Here is a 20,226-nt window from a genome sequence, read left to right as displayed (position 1 = left end):
GACATCTGTAAATACCCCACCCTCATTAAGAGCACAGGTTGTCTCCTTTCCAAGTTACCGGTGACCTCAGGTTAAGAAACTTCTGCCCAATCAGGAGGTGACAATGCTACAATAGCTTTAAGTCTTCATCTTCTAGAGTTTAAGAGGCTAAAGTGTCTTTTTCCATAGTTTCCAAACCCCCTTGCTAAATCCAAATTTGACTTTTTAAATACTGTTAAGGACCTTTTGTCCTTCATTGCTGTTCTCTCTGCCTAGAATCCCCCAGGTACCTAGATGGTTAGCTCATCCTTCAGATTTTAGCTCAAATCTCATTTTCTCAGACTTTTCCCTGTCATTAAAAAACAAAAACAAAAACAATAAACAAAAACTCAACAACTCCATCAGTTAATATCTATTCTATTACCAATGTGTTTTAAAAAAGTTTTTACAGCTGGGTGCCCTGGTAAACACCTGTAATTCCAGCCACTTGGGAGGCTGAGGTAGAAGGATCACCAGTTGGAGACAAACCTAGACAATTTAGCTGAACTTGTCTGAAAATTCAACAAAAAAGGGTGGGGATGTGTGTAGCTCAATGGTGTGATAGTGCACTCTCAGAGCATGTGTGAGGCCCTGGGTTCAATAATCTCCAGTACTGAAAATAGGACAATAATTAAATAAATAAATTAAAACGTGTTAACCATCAACTAAAATAATCCTTTGCTTCTTTTAAAATTTGCCTTTTCCACTCCTGGAATGTTCAATTCTTTGAGAGCACAGAACTCATCTGCCTTGTTTACTACTGTGTTTTCTGCACAACTTAATAGCTCAGTAACTTTTCAAAACAAAACAAATGGGGTGCAGGGGCTCCAACAGGGTCAGGAGAACACCGAGCTCAGGAGGCCCTCAAAGACTCCTGCTGATTTAGGGAGTAATCTGAGCTGGGAGGGTTGGAGGTGCACTCAAAACAGTTTATTCCAGGGGCTGGGGATGTGGCTCAAGTGGTAGCGTGCTCGCCTGGCATGCGTGCGGCCCGGGTTCGATTCTCAGCACCACATACAAACAAAGATGTTGTGTCGGCCAAAAACTAAAAAAAATAAATAAAAATTCTCTCTCTCTCTCAAAAAACAAACAAACAAACAAACAAACAAACAAAAACCCAGTTTATTCCAGTGAGCCAGGGAGTGGGCGGGCCAGGGAAGGGGTCCAGGAGAAATCAGGTGTAACCTGGCAGTCAGTGGAGGCTCAGTGAGCAGAGAGCCCTTCGGAAAAGAGAAAGGGAGTGAGGAGCAAGCAGGTCCCTCCACAACTCCACCTTTTCCCTCCAGTTCTCACAAATGACACCAATAATATAACCAAAAACTTGGTACTTGTCCCCAGTGCCAATTTAACAGTTTTGAGAAAAAAAAATAAAAGTAATTTTATTGCTTTGCTAGTGAAGGAGAAACACGGGGGAGTCCTGTCCCAGAGGCTGTGATTCTGCCCATCAGGGAAAACAGAGGGCTTGTAAGAGGCTCTTCAAAGGGCTACATTCCAGGTGTGCCTTGATTGGGGTGGGGGGTGTCCCAGGAGTCCAGATAGTGTGTTAGGATTTACTTGTTAATTTGGGAGATATTCACTTCCTAGATCCTCTGGCAGACAAGTACTTCCCCTCACCCCCATTCCCCCAGGTTAGGGAGGGGGAGAGGTAGAAAAAACCGTCCCTTTTATTCCAGTGAGCCAGGGAGTGGGTGGGCCAGGGAAGGGGTCCAGGAGAAAGCAGGTATAACCTGGCAGTCAGTGGAGGCTCAGTGAGCAGAGAGCCCTTTGGAAAAGAGAAAGGGAATGACGGTTCAGAGCAAGGAAGGCTACATTCAAAACGTGAAGTGGACAATGAAGAATATGGTTACTTACCTGTCCTCCAGCCCCACTCTAAACTCCTCCCATTACCTGGCCACCAAAGGGGCCCCCGCCAAAAGTAACTCCTCCTGTTAGGTTGGTGGTGGCGACTAAGTGGCGACTTAGAACAAAGCAGCCCGAGAGGGGAAAAGCACATCAATCAGATGCCCACAGAAACACCTGTCAATCAGCCAGATCTCCTGACTAAAGCCTGTTCATCAACAGGACCCCCTGGCCAATCCTGGAGTTCAGCCAACTCCCCTGACCACCTCCAGGGGGGCAAGGGTCCCTAAAAACACATTTTCCTGTCCCAAGCCCTTCCCTTCCTGCTGTAAGCCCCATAAAAGTCCAGTCCGGGTCGAGCTGAGGTTTCTCCTCAGACCCTTCCCCTGTCCCCTCTGTGGGTCTGATCGAGTTCCGCCCGGGAGTGATATCTCAATAAAGCCTCGTTCAGTGGCCCTTTTAAATCTGCCTCCTTTGGTTGCTGCCTGCCCAGCCTGATCTGATACCTCCCATGACCTAGCTCAGCTAAAAATCTATAAAACCCAGATTATCCTCATCATGACCTGATGTCCCCCACCCCATTCCCCAGATGTGCCTCTCTGGAACTGAATAGAAGCATCACTCCCTCCATTTTCCTTTTCCTTTTTGTATTCGCTTTCATGTACTTTCAATCAAATGATAAAATAATAGCGTTCACCAGGTACACGCCACACAGCACGATCTCCAGGCAGGAGGCAACCACCAGCAACGAGAGCAGCGTCACATTCCAGGGCACCACTGTGAGGGGCTCCTCGCACAAATTCCAGTAAGCGTTGTACTTCAAGTAAGCGCCTCTGTGGACAGGTAGGGTCCAGTGAGTCAAGGAGGTCACAGGGCGCCCTACCCCCACCCGCAGTCCCCTCCACTGGCAGGGTGGGATTTTCAAAGGGTTAATTAGACCCACATGGAGGGAATTCTCCTGAAGCTCAGTGGCACCCACATGGGAAGAGCATGGGAGTCAAGGGATGCAGAGACTGAGGGTCACTAATAGATGCTAAGCCTTACTCGGGTTCTTGGAAGTGGTAGTCCCACTCGCCGTTTATGAAGCATTTGGGTCCAATTCTGAGGCCGACTCCTGACACGGAGAGGCAGTAGATGGCACCAAGCATTCCGAAGATCGAGCACAAGAAGGAATGTGGAATCTGGACCAGGTGTGGAAGGTGGGCTGAATAGGGCCACCCTGTCCCCATTTGTGGCCTGACGATGCCTAGCTCCGTCCCTTACATTGCCCAGCTCCTCTGGAGCCAGGTTGAAATACATTTCTGGGGCTGGGGATGCAGTCCTGTAACAGAGTGCTTGAAAATACATTTTCCTATAAACCTGGGGCTTGGAGTTAGGCAAAACTAAGGGCCAACAGAGATTCATGGAGGCTAGGAACTCTGTAGAGGGTGCTGTGGCTCTGGGAGAGACTGGTTCAGAGATCAAATCCTCAATCGCTGTCTCCTTTTTGGGCAGGTAGGGGCGCCCTGGGGATTGAACCTAGAAGTGCTCTACCTCTGAACTACTTCCCCAGCCCTTTTTATTTCTTTTTAATGAGACAGGATCCTGCTAAATGGATGAATTTGAGATCCTCCTTGCCTCAACCTCCAGAGTCACTGGGATTACAGGTGTGCACCACCACGCCCTGGCAAAGCTCTTCTTAATTTGAATCTCACCCAGTCTGGATGTGCAACCGCTGCCAGAGCTGCTATGATTCCCGACCACAGCACCTGTGGGACCAGAGTCAGTGTGATAGTGTGACCCCTCCACCCCAACCTAGGTCTTCAAGATATTCACCTCCTCTGGAAACTGCCTATGGTGTCCTCAGGCCTTTGGACTGTAGGAAGACCTTACCTCTACCTGTCCTGGAGTATGGTTGGGCTCTACCTTACTTTATCATTATTTATGTACCTACCTTATCTCTGTCCATATGGCAGCTTCCTTGAGAGTAGGGTTCACTATTAAATATTCCTCACAATTCTTGGCACGTAGTACGTGCCTTTCTGAATGGGACTATGGAGGCCCTGGGCCACACTACTTCATGCTCAATGAACTGATTGGTTTCTCTGGGTCTCAGTTTTGTCTTAGTAAAAAGGGTTTGTGAAACCTACTTCACATAGTTGTTCTTAGGATTGAATGGTAACTGGTGGGCCTGGTGTCAAGACTGCTTTAGAGGAAATGCTCCTTAGCTTTAAATGCCTTCAGCAGTGGGAAGAGGTAGTGGTGTTGGAAGGTCTGGTGATCTAGGATATGGTAGAGTGGGTTCACAAATGCTGTGATGTGGGTTGTGGGATTTCCTAAGATCCAGCCCCTGATCTTTTTTTTTTTTTTTTTTCCTGTGACTTCTCACAAAGTCCATCCCCTTCCAGGGAATCAGCTATTCCCTCTGCCAGTAGACACCTCCACATTCCTGGAGATCCAAACCCAACTGCCTGAAGGATGTGTTCACTCAACTGTCTTGGTTTTAGCTCAGATTCAGCCTGTCTCAGAGTGAACTCATACTATTTCCCAAATTCATCTCCCTTTGATTTTGGGAAATAATCACCCTCCACGTCACCTAGGCTGGAAAAACTTTAATCCTTCGGCACCCAGTCAGATCTCAAGTCCTTTTGACTCTTCCTTCAATGGCTCCTGAATCTGTCAGTCCTTTCTCCTTCTTTCTCCATTCAATTTCTAATCAAATTCCATGTGGAAGATATTCTTAGCCTTGCTACTAAGTTCCCATAGCTCTTGCCCCATGCCACCCCACACTTCTTCCTACATGCTACCACCAGATTAATCTTGGTCTTGCCAGGGTACGTTGGTACATACCTGTAAACCCAGCCACTCTGGTTTCTGTACCCAGAAACTCAGCAACAGAAGGAGACCCTATCTCAAAATAAAAATAAAGTGCTGGGGTTGTAGCTCAGTGGGAAATTGTTCCTGGGTTCAATCTGGGGACGGTGGGGGGTGTTATTTTATTTTATTATTTTTTTTGTTTTGGTACTGGGAATTGAACCCAAGAGCATTTAAATACTGAGCCACATCGCAGCCCGGTTTTATATTTTTATTGAGAGATAGGCTCTCACTGATTTGCTTAAGGCCTCCCTAAGTTGTTGAGACTGGCTTTCAACTTGTGATCCTCCTGCCTCAGCCTCCTGAGCCTCTGGGAATATGGGCTAGCACCAGCAAGCCCAGTGGGAGGGGAGCTTCTAAATTCTAGCATGTCCTTTGAGACTCCTCACTCTGCCTCCAGTCTTGTCATTGTCTTCATAGCCCAACCAGGTGTTTTGTTCATCTCCCATCCCTGGAATTCTATAGATGTTTAGATCTTTCCTTCCCTGTTGGTATATACCATAAAAGGCAGCATTTGGTTCTTTTCCAGGGTAGGGACTGAGAGTTTTAGTTCTCTTATATCATCCCCAGCAATCACAGAGAAACATCTGATGAGCTGAACAAAATTTCCATTAGCACTTTTTTTTTTTTCAGGGTGGGGTACCAGGGATTGAACTTGGGGGCACTCAACCACTGATCACACCCCTGCCCTATTTTGTATTTTATTGAGAGACAGGGTCTCACTGAGTTGCTTAGCACCTTGCTTTTGTGAGGCTAGCTTTGAACTTGCAATCCTCCTGCCTCAGTCTCCAGAGTCCCTGGGATTACAGGCATGCACCACTGTGCCCAACTTCCATTAGCACTCTTGCTCCCCTGCTCCTGTGTCCAGGCAGATTCAGGGCCAGTGCTAGTTCCCTTTGCTGGTGAGGTCAATTACTGGGAGGTTCTAGGATGCAAAGATACCTAAAATTACCTCTGGATTTACTAATGTGTATGTGTGTGTGTGTGTGTGTGTGTGTGTGTGTGTGTGTGTATGTGTGTGTGTGATGTGCTGTGTTGCTGGAGATCTAATCCAGGTTATCAGGTTATTGCCATGCTAGGTAAATGCTCTACCACTGAGTTACATCCCCAACCCAGATTTACCAGTTTCAAATGAACCATCTGAGAGTTTTACTTTTGGTCAAAGTATTTGTCTACCTTTGTGGTCTAAGCTTCCCTTCTTCCTCCCTGCTGTCTTATTGTCTTCATGAAAAGAGAAGAATCATCATTAATTCAGGAGGCAACACAGTTTATAGCTTGAATCTGCTCACTTCTCTCTATCACATGGCCACTGGCCTATTTCAAGGTACTGATTTCCCCTCTATGTCATTACTCCCATCTTCTGCATTTATGGCTGACCTACTTCTATTCATTCTTCACACAATAGCTAGAGGATCTACTTCAATCCAGTGGGGAGTGGAACAACTCTCACTCTGTGCTGATAGAAATGAAATTTATTCAAAAACTCCCAGAAAACTATTTGCCAGTATTAGCACTGAATATTTGTAAATCTTAAGATCCAGCAGTGTTGCTCCTATCTAAGAGTAAGAGTGGAAATAAACACATATGCTCACCTACGATGCCTATGGGAAGGTTGTTATTGACCTTATTTGCAATAAACCCAAACTGAGAACTAAATGTCCATCAACAGTAAAAGTTTAAATTAAAATATATTCACATAATGGCATGCATAAAAAATAAAAACCTACAGCTACACAAAATAACTCGGATGGCTCTCACAATATGATATTATGCTAAAGAAGCCGGACACAAAAGAGCACATAGTGTATGATTTCATTTTAAATAAAGTACTGAGCAGACCAAACTAGTTTATGGTGTTAGAAGACCGAATAATCATTACCCTTGTTGGTGGGGGTAGTACCTGGTGAGAGGCATGTGTGGGATTCTGGTAATAACAATCTGTGTTTTGTTTGCTTGTTTGCTTTTTGAGATAGGGTCTTGCTATTTTACCAGGGTTGACATGGAACTCCTCGTCTCAGCCTCAAGATCCTCCTGCCTCTGCTTCCTGAGGAGTTGGGACTACAGGTGCATGAATGAACTGGTTTTTAATCTGGGTGCTGGGTATGTGGGTATGTCCACTTTGTAAAAATTCATTGAACTGGGGCTGGGGATGTAGCTCACTAGGAGGGCATGTGCTTAGCATTCACAAGTCTCTGAGTTCAATCCCCAGCGCACATGCACGTACACACACACAACCCCAAAACCAAAAAGAAATGACAAAAATCCTTAACTTCTTGCCCTACCTCTTTATAATAGCTTTATTTATTTATTTACTTATTTTTGTGGTACTAGGAATTGAATAATCCAGGGCACTCTGCCACTGAGTTACATCCACAGTGTGCGTGTCCTCTGTGTGTGTGTGTGTGTGTGTGTGTGTATGTGTGTGTGTATGCATATATATACATATATACACACATACGTATATATATGTATACATATATATGATATAATTTTCCAGGTTGGCCTCAATCAAACTTATGATTTTATTCTCTCTCTCATTTATTTATTTATTTTGGTAGCATGGACAATTCAATGTAGGGACACTCTCCACCAAGGCATATCCCAGCCCTTTTAATTTTTAATTTTAACTTTTTATTGCCCAGGCTGTTGTCAAGTTTGCTGGGATTATAGGCATATGCCACTGCACCTGGCATAATCTTCCTTTTGAGTAACTGGAATTTCAGGTATGGGCTACCATGCATTCCTGGCTTGCTCTCTCTCCACTTCTCTCTCTTGCTCTCTCTTCTTTGCAGTACTGCTGGGGATCAAACCTAGTGTCTCACACATGCTAGATAAGTGCTCTACCACTGAGCTATTCCTCCAGTCCTATTTATTTTTATTTTTGATGGCACCCCCTGCTGTCTGAAATCATCTTACATATTTATTTACTTCCTTCAGTGATTATTAACCAAGTTCCTGTTAGGTGAAGGCACTGGTCTAGGCACCAGGCACACAGAAACCAACAGAACAGGCAGTCCTGGCTCTCATGGGGCTTCTGGTCTTGCTTCCTTCATACCATTTGCTCCCTCTAAGGAACCCAAGATTTAAGGGGAGCAGGGAACATGTCTGTGTCTCTGTGGTGTCAAGTGGTACTTCCTGAGAGTGACTCAAGATGTAGAGGGGGAGGAAGATAGCTGTGAATGAGAATGTTGGGAGCACAGCCTTGGAGATCACCCCTGAAAAAGACTAGTAGACTGGGTGGAGGAGTGTGAGGTAGTTTAGGCTGGAGAAGGGACATGAGGTGACACTGGGTGAGTGTGTAGGCCTGGGGGAGTGTGACATCCCAGAGGGAGCTGAGATCTGAGAGATGGAGAATAGTCCAACAGTATGAATCCATGCAAGGGATGGGAAGTAGAAGGGACCTCAGAAGGTAAGAGGAAGTTGCTAGGTTAAGGAGAAGTATCCTTGCTTAGCTAATAGAGGTGTGATTCAGAAAAGGGACAAGGTGAGACCTCTTCTAGAGAATGTTATCTGTCATCTGTCCTGAAAAGAGGGAAACTCTGCTGGGTAGATCTGTCATCTTTGGCCCATACAAATACTACTTGCCCTAAATGGGGAAAGAGAGGAGGAGGTCCAGGAAATCTGTGTTCCCTCTTCCTCCATTTCTCCCAGCAGGTCCTCCTCTCCAGGAAGCCTTGGGAGCAATTTTTCTGCCTGACTGACCTGCTTCTGAGATTGTCCTTAGCACCCAGCACAGAGTGGGCATCCAGAATGTGGGCTGAGAGTCAGAGGATGAGGAGGAGGGAGGGACAACACTGAGCTGAGAGGTAGAATGACTGATGAGTGACATCACTGTCTCGCTCCAGACATTTTTGCTGCACCCCCCAGTGCCTATTGCCCTGCCCTGATAACCTTCCACCCAACCAGCTGCTCCTTCTGCTTGGACCTTTGTAGTGAGAGGTCCCCAACATCTGCTCAGCTGTGAGGGTGGTGGGGCCGAGCAGATAGGACATACTTTGACCCAGAAGCAAAGCTCTTTAGAGACTTGAGCCTCCCCTCCCTGACTTTCCCTTCCCTTAGACATTCATCTCAGGTCCTTGGGGGCTCTTTCAGGGCTGTCTACAGAGTGCTGAGTGTGTAGGGGGAGGGTTGGGCTCTGCTGGGTAGATTTCACCAGCACTTTCCAGCCCCTCTGGAACTCCGTCCTTTTCCCTCTCTCCTCCCTTCCCATTCAGAACCCCTCATGGTTGTGCCCACACCCCTGGTCACTGGCCTGTGCTCTAGACTCCTCACCATCAATCCCCCCGCCGAGGAAGCCAGGCATGAGCAAGACATGCAAGCTGAGTTGGTCACTGCTCCAGGTCTTCCCATCAGGCACCAGTAGGAGGGCATTGGCCGCGATGCAGACTAGGGAAAGAGATATAAGGGAGAGCCCCGCACAGCGGGTACACTTCTTCAGATCCATGGCAAGGCAGGGAGTGAAAGTGAGCTGGAGGTTCCAGGATCCAGAAGTAAACAGGCTGGAGCATGAGTAAAGGGCAGAGAAAAGAGGTGGTAGAAACTGAGAGAGTCAGAATGATAAGGGAGAGAGGCCCTTATCACCATCTGCAGCTTGTGAGGGGAAAGGGAGGAGGTGGTGATGGAACAGGTGGGGGAGCTAGTCACACACTGCAAGCTGCCTGGCGTCAATGTCAGTGTCTACTTTCTCTTTTTCTGCACACACCTCTCTGTAGTCTCTCTTTGGTTCCTTCCCTGTTTGAAGACTTAACCAATCCATTTCATGCCTGTAAGTCTCAATTCCCTCATCTTTATAAGGGGTAGAGTGACACCACTTGCCTCCTGAGCTGGTTGTGAGGGTTCCTTAGGACAAGGGGAGTATTTTGTAAACTAGGCAGCCCAAGAAAGTGTACAGTGGCCTCATGATTTCCATCTGTCACACAGTGTCCCTCCTAGAAAGAAATGAAAAGGATGATAGGCTTCAGATGATAAGCTTCAGTTGTTTTTATTTCATACACACACACACACACACACACACACACACACACACATATGAAATATTCATATGGTAATCTCTCTCTCTCTCTCTCTCTCCAGGGATTGAATCCAGGGACACGTAAATGCTGAGCCACTTCCCTAGATCTTTTGTATTTTATTTAGAGATAGGGTCTCAATGAATTGCTTAGGACCTCACTAAGGGCTGAGGCTGGCTTTGAACTTGTGGTCCTCCTGCCTCAGCATTCTGAGCTGCGGGTATTATAGGCATGTACCACCGTGCCTAGTATCATTTCATATTCTTTTTCTTTTTTTTTTCTGTAGATAGACACAATACCTTTATTGTTTTTACTTATTTTTATTTGGAGCTGATGATTGAACCCAGTGCCTCATGTGTGTTAAGCAAGCCACTCTACCACTGAGCTACAATCCCAGCCCTCATTTCATTTTCTTAATATTTGTTTATTGGTTTCTTCTCCTTTTGAGACTACTACCTGTTTCTCAGGGTAGACTTGAGAATGAGGCCTGATTTGTTAGAACATTCCATTATCTGGCATCAATGTTTGACTCAGTAACTGCTGTGCAATCCAAGCCTGTTCCATGAAGAATCCATTTTAAAAATTCATTTTTTTTTTTTTTTTTGTTGAAGTGCTAAGATTGGGGGTGGCTTGTTTACACCATGAGGCAGGGCCTGCCTGTTTGAGCAGGAAGTCAATCCAGAGGAAAGAACCCTGAGAGATGGAGTGAGGTGTAACGACATCATTTGAATCTGCATATCCAGCCATGCCTGATCACTTCTTGGAATCTTTTTTTTTTTTTTTTGGTACTAGTGATTGAACCCAGGGGCATTTAATCACTGAACCACATCCCCAACCCTTTTTTTTGTGTGTGTGTGTGTATATATATATTTATTTTTAGAGACAGGGTCTCACTGAGTTGCTTAGGGCTAAGTTGCTGAGCTTGGCTTTGAACTTGTGATCCTCCTCCTGCCTCAGCTTCCTGAGCTGCTGGGATTATGGGTTTGCGCTACCACACCCAGCACTCTTTGGAACCTTTTATTTTTTTTAAATTTTAAAAATTTGTTCTTTTTCGTTATATGTGACACACTACCTGTTCACTGAAGGAGAAATGCAGGCCCCAAATAATATTGATAAGAGCAACCAAGTTTCCCTGAAGGAGGAGATAATGTGACCAGATCGTGAAACTGGGAGACTCTCAAGATAGAGCTCTCTTAGCTTTACTGTCATTTAAAAAATTAGACTACTTTTTCTAGACTCTGATAAGACACATTTTCTCCTGTACTCCCCTCCTGTGGCAGGAAAAAGACCAGAAAATCTTTTTTCCCCCAATGTCAAATTTTAATGTGCTGATATAAACCAAAGTTTAATTCTCTATGGTTGAAGTAACAAGAATTTCTTATGTATCAAGACAATCTCTTATGTCTAGTTTTATTCTTTATTTTATTTATTTATTTATTTATTTGCGGTGCTGGGGATTGAACCCAGGGCCTTGTGCATGTGAAGCAAGCACTTTGCCAACTGAGTTATATTCCCAGCCCCTTAAGTTTTATTCTTTAGAAAATTAGGGTTTGTACAACTCTGGCCAAACAACTTCTATTTTAGGGTATTACACTACATTACAGAGTCTAGATTTGTCTTTAAAAGCTAAAGTTGATTAATATACAACATCGATATAATTGTGGTTCTATTGTTGACTTTTAGTATAATAAATGTATTCATATTTTCCAGGTATAATGATGGACCCAGCCTAAGTTAATTTCTGTTTTACTGTAAAACACTGAGATTTCTATTTGGTCTTACCATAATTTGATGTTTTAAAACTTGCTTGGGATTTTTGCCCATGCTTTGAACTTATCTGTGCCCAGCTGTCCTTGATCAGATAACAACCCTCTCTGAAATCCCAGCTGTTCCTCATTAACTTTGATGTTGGAATCTGAATTTGTTCCCTACATTAAGATGTTAAACAAGGTAGATCATGAACCTGCTATCTGCCCTTGTACTTGCTTGAGTGAACCCTGTCAGTGTAAGTTCCAAAACACCCCCCCGCTTTTTTTTTTTTTTTTTAAATAAAAAACTTTTCTGTAATAAGAGCAGCTGCAGTCCTCTGGCCCTGTTTTTCCAGGTTGAGGCAGCCACTGGCCAGCTCTCTTGTGTACACAATATAAGCTTGTTTTAATTTGGTTTAAATTGGAGCCAGTGGTCTTTTCTTTGCATTGTGTTTCAGCAATAAAAGTCTTTCAAATAGGAGATGTAAAAGAACATTTAATCAAGCTGCTGTTCTCTAAAGTTTTTTGTAATGGTCATTTTAGACTTTTAATGTTCTTTAACTGGACCTGTTATCAATAAGACATGTAAAATTAAAAAAAATATTTTTAGTTGTTGATGAACACAATACCTTTATTGCATTCTACCACTGAGCCACAATCCCAGCCCATGATATTTGTAAAATTTTATGCTACTTTTTACACTGGGGTAGAAATTCAAATGTATTTCCAAAAGATAATGAAAGCCTGATCTGTTTAAAGGTTAATATTACATGTTTCAGATGTAATGTTATATTGTGTTAGCTAACATTAATATAGACTCAGGAAACAATATATGAACTTTATAAAATGATATTTAAGAAAGAAGCAAAGATCATTTTAGAAATAAAACACTTTACCTACGGTTTGCCATGAGTCCCACCTCACCTGAGTTAAGACTCTGCGTCTCACCTTATTCCATGTTAAAATAATTTAAAGTAGGCCAGACTTAACAGACTTAACTCATTTAAAGTCATGTTCAAAAGATAAATTTTTGTTGTAATGATTAATGCGATCACAAAATAAACAGGAGATACACAACTAAGTAAGGTTTAAAATTATAGAGATTACATTTCTTAACTCATAGTTATCATACAAACTCAAAGTTTTTTACTCTTGTTAATTTTATCTTATATTTCCCTTATAAACTTTGAATGTCATCTATTAGTGTCTTACAGAAGTACAACTTTCAATATAACAACTTAAATTAATTTGAGATAGTAGACCATCATCTACACACAGACAGGAAGAAAGGCTAACTTCCAGTCCTACTACAGACTGCAATCAAATAGAAGGGTTAAATTAAAATGACTGCAACACTGTAGACATTAAAGTTAAAGCCTAGTACTCTTACTTTACAAATGATGAGACTGGTTGCTAGATGTTTAAGACCAAGGATTGGAGATTAAAGTTAAGGAAGTAAAAGGGCCAAGAAAAAAACATAGCCAATATTCAGCTCTTGCCCTCTGAGTCAGCTTGAACCTAGGGAATAAGAGAACTTCTCTAAGAACTTTGTAACTCTGGGCCACATGACTCCCTGATCAGGGGGATCACTGAGACTCTGGAGAACAAAAAACTGACCAGTGCACATGCTGCAAAAGAGGAGGGTCATTAGAAAGGGAGACATCCCTGATGCTTCTAAGAGAAGTCAAATGGTCAGCAAGATCCTTGCCCTATCCTGCAGATGGCACTAATGGAGCTAAGAGGCTTCTCACAAGCTCCAAAGAGTGACCCCCTGAGTGGACTCAGCTGACTATTAACAATAGACAGGAACAAGGTCAGTTTGACCAGCTTGGTCTTGAACATCTAGCAAAACATTATAACCAAAGTATAGCCATGTGTGGGCATTTAAAACAAAAAACAATAGTTCTTTTACTAGAACTTAAGACATACTGACTTGTTTCAGCCTCACAGCACTGGTGCCTCCAAAATTCTGAGGCATTTTTTTTCCTTTGTGAGGCTCATATTTACTCCTGCCTATGAAAAATTGGATTGGCCTCTGTACCTTAGTATTCTTACTCCTCAAATTGACATTTTTACCTAATGACCAAAAGTTTGTCTATCCTGATAATGGCACACACCAGACACAAGAAAGCCCTCAGTTTAATCCCTCACTCATAGGGCTAGACATATGCACCAGGATTGGCACAGGAGCAACAGGATCAGGAACCTCCATTTGCTACTATAAAAAGTTGTCACAAGGGGCTGGGGATGTGGCTCAAGCGGTAGCGTGCTCGCCTGGCATGCCTGCGGCCCGGGTTTGATCCTCAGCACCACATACAAACAAAGATGTTGTGTCCGCTGATAACTAAAAAATAAATATGAAAATTCTCTCTCTCTCTCCCCCTCAAAAAAAAAAAAAAAAAAGTAAAAAAAAAAAAGTTGTCACAACAGGTTATTGAAGATGTCCAAGGAGATGGTGGAATAGAGGAGGGAAGTCATGTTCCTGGCTGCTCCATGGAGTGAAACCAAGAAAGTAGATAGGCAGCTTCTCAGCAAGATGGGTGAACAACAACAACAAAAAAAATGCAGGGGAGTTTACTGGAATTTAAAACTGGACATTCAAAGCAGTATTGGAACTCAGGATGTTGGATATAATAAAATAAAGAAAAAATCTCCAGTAGCATAGCAATGCTGTAGCAGGGCTGAAAGGTCCAACCAGTGAAAGGATAGGGAATTAAAGGAACCTGCATTTTTTGGGAGGTCCAAGATGAGTCTGGGTACAGAGATGTCGAGGTTCTGTCAAGTGAGCCTGCCAAAAGAAACTAGCTCCTCCAATGACTTGGCTCCACTAAGGCCATATAAAACCCAGACTTTCAAGGTGGCCCACCTCCATTTTCCCCATGAAAGTTGTTTCTTTCTGGTGCTGAATAAAGCATCACAGGTCCCAGAGGTTTCCTTCCATTTCCTTTTTCTTTTTGTATTCTCTTTCATGTACTTTCATGCAGGCCACAGCCGACTGATTGATAAACAAGTAGCTGATCCACAGACAGGCAAGCATGTAGCTAGAGACTTAGGAGATTGCTGAAGGTGAGAGCTCTGCTGAACAGAGGTATCCTGTCTGCATGATCACTCAGCAATTAACTGGATCTTCATTCATGGGAAATATGTCTGTGAGACAACCTGAGAGAGACATTAGAGAAGAAGGAGTCCCCCAAATGAGAAATGTATGAAGGAAAGAAGTGAGAAAAAGCTATAAGTAGTAGAAACTATAAATGATCAAAAAGTGCCACAAGAGAATTGCATAGAGAAGTGCCATTCATAAACAGTGAAGGAGGAAGAAGCATGAAGACTGGGAAGCAGAGATGAAGAATCTGAGACCTGGGGCAGGCTAGATGAGAGGTAGAGCAGGATCACCAGAAACTCATGTTGAACTACTAGAGCAACTGTCCTGTCCTGAATAGTGGTCCTTCCCAATGTAGACCTGAAGAGGGGATTCAGTCTTTGGTCCTGATGAACTAAGAGTGGGCCATGAGCAGGCAACATATTTGTCTTCAAGTTGATCAGTAGTGAGGCTGGGAGACGGTACTTCTTAATTTTCTTCTATTTTAATTTTAGAGCTGAGGATTGAACCTAGGGCCTTTTAGCCACTGAGCTACTTCCCCAGAACTTTTTTATTTTGAGACAGGGTTTTGCTTAGTTGCTGAGGCTGGTCTCAAACTAGCAATTCTCCTGGCTAAGGCAGGGGTTCAGGAACAAACAGGTATAATTGGGTGGCCAAGGAGCCTCAGTGAGCTGAGCCCTGCGGAAAAGAGAAAGTGAGTTGAGTATGTAGCTAGGAGCAAGCCTGTCACTCCACAACAACACCTCATGTTGTCCCACCTCATTTTTTCCTGCAATTGCTACAAATTGCAACAGTAGCAGTCACCAGCTGTATGCCACACAGCAAGATCTCCAGGGATGAGATGATCGCCAGCAAGCAGAAGAGCATAACATTCCAGGGCACCACGTTTCGTGGTTCCTCGCATAAATTCCATTGAGTACAGTTGTTCAAGTAAGCACCTCTGTGGACATGGGTCAAGCGAGTAAAGACAATAAGGCGAAGACCTTCCCCACCCCAATCCCCTGTGCACGCACCCCATGGGATTTGCAAAGGGCTAGTTAGGCCCACATGGAGGGAACTCTCCCGAAGCTCTGTGGCACCCAGGTGTCCCGGCCCAAGTGGGAAGGGCATGGAGACGGTGAGATTCATAGAATGGGGGACATGAATACAGGCTAAGCCTTACGAGTTTTTTCGGAAGTGGTAGTCCCACTTGCCATTCACTGAGCACTTGGGTCCATGTCTGAGGCCATGTCCTGACACGCAGAGGCAGTAGATGGCACCAAGTATTCCGAAGATGGAGGAGATGATGGACCGCAGCATCTGAACCAGGTGTGGAAGGTGGGTTGAATAGGACCGCCCCTCCCAACCAGCGTATGGCGCCTAGCTCTGCCCACCACATGGTCAGGCTCCTCTGGAGCCAGGTTGAAAAGAGATTCCTAGCACCCGGGTTGCAGTCCTCTAACAGAGCGCTTGCAAATACATTTTCCTGTAAATTCGGGGCTTGGAGTTAGGCAGAACTAAGGGCCTGCGGGGATTCATGGTGATAATCACTGCAGAAGGTGCTGTGGCTCTGAGAGACGAGTTCAGAGACCAAATTCTCAACCTGTTTTTTTTTGGGAGGGGGCTGGGGTGTCACTGGGGAGTGAAGCCAGGAGTGCTCTGCCACTGAGATAGATCCATAGCCCTTTTTTTTCTTATTTAAGAGACAGGATCCTGCTACATTGTTGAAGCTGGCTTTGAACTTGAGAATCTACTTCTTTAACCACCTGGGCCCCTAGGATTACAGGTGTGGGCCAAAAAACCAGGAGGAATCTTTTCTAATTTAGATCTTACCCTGCAGTGATGTCCACAGCAGCCTTTACCACAAGAACCCTCAGCCCCTATCAGAACTGCTGCGATTCCCGGACACAGCACCTGTGGGACAAGAGTCAGTGTGATAGTGTGAACCCTCCACCCAAACTCATATCCTCAAGGTGGTTACCTTCTCCAGAAGCTGCCTATTATGTTAACCAAGTTCCTGTTAGGTGAAGGCACTGGTCTAGGCACCAGGCACACAGCAACCAAAAAAACAGGCAGTCCTTGCTCTCATGGGGCTTCGGGTCTTGCTTTCTTCATACCATTTGCCCCCACTAAGGAAGTCAGGCTTCCAGGGGAGCAAGGACCTTGTCTGTGTCTCTGTGGCATCATGTGGCACTTCTGAGAGTGACTGAAGTTGTGGAGGGGAGGAAGATAGCTGAGGATGAGAATGTTGGGAACACATCCTTGGAGATGGCTCCTAAAGAAAACTAGGTAGACTGGGTGGAGAAGTGGGGGGTAGTTTAGGATGGAGAAGGGACATGATGTGACACTGGGTAAGTGTGTAGGCCTTGAGGAGTGTGATATCTTAGAGAAAGTTGAAGTCAGAGAGATGGAGTAGAATCCAACAACCATGAATTCATGTAAGAGATGGGGAGTAGAAGGGACCTCAGAAGGTAAGAGGGAGTTGCTAGGTAAAGGAGAGGTATCCCTACTTAGCTAATAGAGGTGTGGCCAGGAAAAGGCATGAAGGTGAGACTCTTCTAGAGAATTTTATCAATCAGCTCTTCTGAAAATTGGGGAACTCTGCTGGTAGATGTCTTATCTTTACCCCACAAAAATATTACACTAGGAAGACCACCAAAAACTTCCCCCAAATGGGGAAAGAGTTAGAGGAGGAGACCCAAGAAATCTGTATCCCCTCTTCCTCCACTTCTCCCTGCAGGTCCTCATCTCTAGGAAGCCTTGGGGATAACTTCTCTGCCCTGCCTACCTGCTTCTGAGTTGATCCTTAAGCACCTAACACAGAGTGGGCATCCAGAATGTGGGCTGAGAGTGAGTGGATGTGGAGGAGGGAAGGGCAACTCTGAGCTGAGAGGTAGAGCGACTGATGGGTGACATCACTGCCTGGCTCCAGACATTTATGCTGCACCCCCATGCCTTGTATTATCCTGCTCTGTTAACCTTCCACACAATCAGCTACTCCTTCTGCTTCGACCCTTGTAGTGAGGTGTCCACAACATCTGCTCAGCTACCAAGGCAGGGAGGGTCAGGTGGGACATGCTTTGACTTAGAAGCAAAGCTCTTTAGAGACTTGAGCCTCCCCTCCCTGCCTTCCCCTTCCCTTAGACATTTATCTCTTGTTGGCTCATCCAGGACTGTCTACAGAGTACTGAGTGTGTGTGGAGGATTGGGCACATTCCTGTCCCCCCCAAGCATTTGCCAACCCCTCTGGAACTCTGTCCTCTTCCCTCTACTCTCCCTTCACATCCAGAACCCGTTATAGTTGTGCTCACAGCCCTGGTCACTGGCCTGTGCTCTAGACTCCTTACCATCAATCCCCCGCCGATGAAGCCGGGCATGAGCAAGACATGCACGCTGAGTTGGTCAGTGCTCCAGGTCTTCCCATCAGGAACCAGTAGGAGGGCATTGGCCATGATGCAAATTAGGGAAAAGGGTATAAGGGAGAGCCCCACATAGCAAGCACACTTATTCAGGCACATGGAGGGCAGTAAGTGAAAGTGAACCTGAGGTTCTTGGGTCCAGAGGAACACAGTTTGGAGCATGAGTAAAACTTGGATAAAAGATGTGGTAGAAACTGGTAGGATCACGATGATAAGGGAGAGAGGCCCTATCACCAGCTGCAGCTTGTGAGGAGTAGGGGTGGATGCTGATGGAGCAGTTGGTGGAGTTAGTCACACACTGCAAGCTTCCTGGTGTCCATGTCTTCTTTTTCTGCACCCTTGTGCTCACAGTCTTTGATTCCTTACCTGTTGGAACATATCACCAAGCCATCTCATGTCTCTAAGTCACAATTGCCTCATCTCTATAAAGGGTAGAGTATGGTACCACTTGCCTCCTGAGCTGGTTGTAAGGATTCCTTAGGACAAGGGGAATATTTGGTAAACCAGACAGTTCAAAAATTATGTACAGTGGCCTCATCATTTTTGTTTGTCATATTGAGAGATTTCCTCCCAGAAAGAAAAAAAAAAGATGATAGCAGGCTTCAGTTGTCAGTTTATTTCATATCTGTGTGTGTGTGTGTGTGTGTGTGTGTGTGTATAATTTTTTTAAAAAAATTTAACTGGGCATTGAACCCAGGAGCACTTAACCACTGAATATCTCCAGCCCTTTTTTCATTTTATTTAAGACAGAGTCTTAGTGAGTTACTTAGGGCATCACTAAGTTGCTGAAGCTGTCTTGAACTCATGATCCTCTTGCCTCAGACTCCCAAGGTCTGGGATTATAGACATGTGCCACCATTCCTGGCTTCATTTTATATTCCTAATATTTGTTTATTGATCCTCTCTCCTTTAGAGATAACTACCTGTTTCTCAGAATAGACTCGAGGCTGCGGCCTGATTTGTTAGAACGTTGCATCATTTGGCCTCAACATTTGACTCAGTGATGACTGTACAATCCAAGGAAGTTCTATGAAGAATCCATTTTTAAAATTTATTTGTGTTCTTGTTTTCGTTCATCAATTGGAGGTTAAAGAAGTTCTTTTTTTTTTTTTTTTGTACCAGCGAATGAACTCAGGGCCACTCAAGCACTGAGGCACTTCCCAAGCCACCCCCACCCTTTTCTTTAAAATATATTTTAGGGAAGGTGGCGGCGAATAGAGTGCGACACCCCTGTGTACTGCGTCACTTTGCAGGTGATTAGCGAGTTTAGAATGGCCAGAAGCTATCTTGTTAGGAATGTCCAGCAAAATTGGGGTGCACTGAAACCTAGAGGAAGAATTTCAACACCCGAGGACCAGTTACTGTGGCTCAATCTTGAGTGAACTGTGAGCCTGGACATTCAGGCTGATTGATCACCGGCCCGCCCCAGCCGGAGCCTGCGCGCCAATGTGCCAGCAACGCAAAGAAACGGTGCTATGGATTCTGTGGGGTCCTGCCAACTGTGCCCTCACAGTGTTCCAGGCTGAGTTCTGGGTTTGAGACGGGGGAGAGAAACAGTCCAGATCTGCCCTCCACACTGGACACCCCACTGAGGAAGCCAACAGCCACCATCTTGGAGAGCTGACGTCACCATCGCCAGTTTCCGACAGATCCGACCCCATCGCAGCAAGTTCAGTGATAGAACAGGTGTGTGACATTTAGCCCTTCTCCCATACAGCGAGGAAATCGCATAAAATCTCTCCCCGGCTTTCCAGGAGCGTGATTTTCAGAGTGAGCGTGAATAGAAGTGTGGGGAAAGGTAAAGGCACCTGACCTCCAACTCCCCCCTCCCACCAGCGGCTAAAAAGAAACCTGTCTCGACAGCTCTCAAAGGAGTGGCTATCGGAGGGAATCCAAAGAATAGGGGGCAGGTTCCCAATAGCCGCACTCCACATCCAGGAAACTGCAGGCCCAGAGTGTAGCTTGAACTGTGGAGAGGTACCACACTGGGGAAGGCCTGTCTGGCGGGAGAAGCGAGGAGACTGGAGACCAGGAATAAACCTAAGTGAACAGGATTGGAGAGACACCAGGTGGGGGTGGAGGTAGCAGCCACATAGGATTGTTTCCTACAGCCCGAGGGCAAAATCTTGGTCTGGAAGGCACAGCTCCACCTACTGGAAGTGAAGAAAATAGAAGCCAAACAGTGCTTTTTTTTTTTTTTTTCACTTTTTTTTAAATTGTAATTTTTATTTTACTTTATTTTATTATTTTTGTAATCATTT

At 44.9% G+C, this 20,226-nt stretch overlaps 1 protein-coding gene across 1 annotated transcript; it reads right to left on the bottom strand.

The window, feature by feature from the left end:
* Window positions 1-15,326: 15,326 nt before the first annotated feature.
* Window positions 15,327-18,064, bottom strand: LOC143410462 (transmembrane 4 L6 family member 5-like). The gene is made up of 4 exons (XM_076871343.1): window positions 17,894-18,064; window positions 16,380-16,460; window positions 15,730-15,866; window positions 15,327-15,507 (listed from the first exon to the last, which is right to left on the bottom strand). Exons 1-4 carry the CDS (start codon window positions 18,062-18,064, stop codon window positions 15,327-15,329), a joined length of 570 nt encoding a protein of 189 aa, XP_076727458.1.
* Between the last annotated feature and the right edge of the window lie 2,162 nt (window positions 18,065-20,226).

Source organism: Callospermophilus lateralis, chromosome 11 (assembly GCF_048772815.1).
Source record: "Callospermophilus lateralis isolate mCalLat2 chromosome 11, mCalLat2.hap1, whole genome shotgun sequence".
In the NCBI taxonomy this organism is placed as follows: domain Eukaryota; kingdom Metazoa; phylum Chordata; class Mammalia; order Rodentia; family Sciuridae; genus Callospermophilus; species Callospermophilus lateralis.
This window is presented reverse-complemented; position numbering and strand designations above follow the sequence as displayed.

What these genes read in the sequence shown, in the direction of transcription:
- LOC143410462 (XM_076871343.1), bottom strand. Translation starts at nt 18,064, where the DNA reads ATGTGCCTGAATAAGTGTGCTTGCTATGTGGGGCTCTCCCTTATACCC. An exon ending in TCATCGGCGGGGGATTGATG is followed by an intron (nt 16,461 to 17,893) that starts GTAAGGAGTCTA and finishes CTTGTCCCACAG; the next exon opens with GTGCTGTGTCCGGGAATCGC. An exon ending in GCTGTGGACATCACTGCAGG is followed by an intron (nt 15,867 to 16,379) that starts GTAAGATCTAAA and finishes CACCTGGTTCAG; the next exon opens with ATGCTGCGGTCCATCATCTC.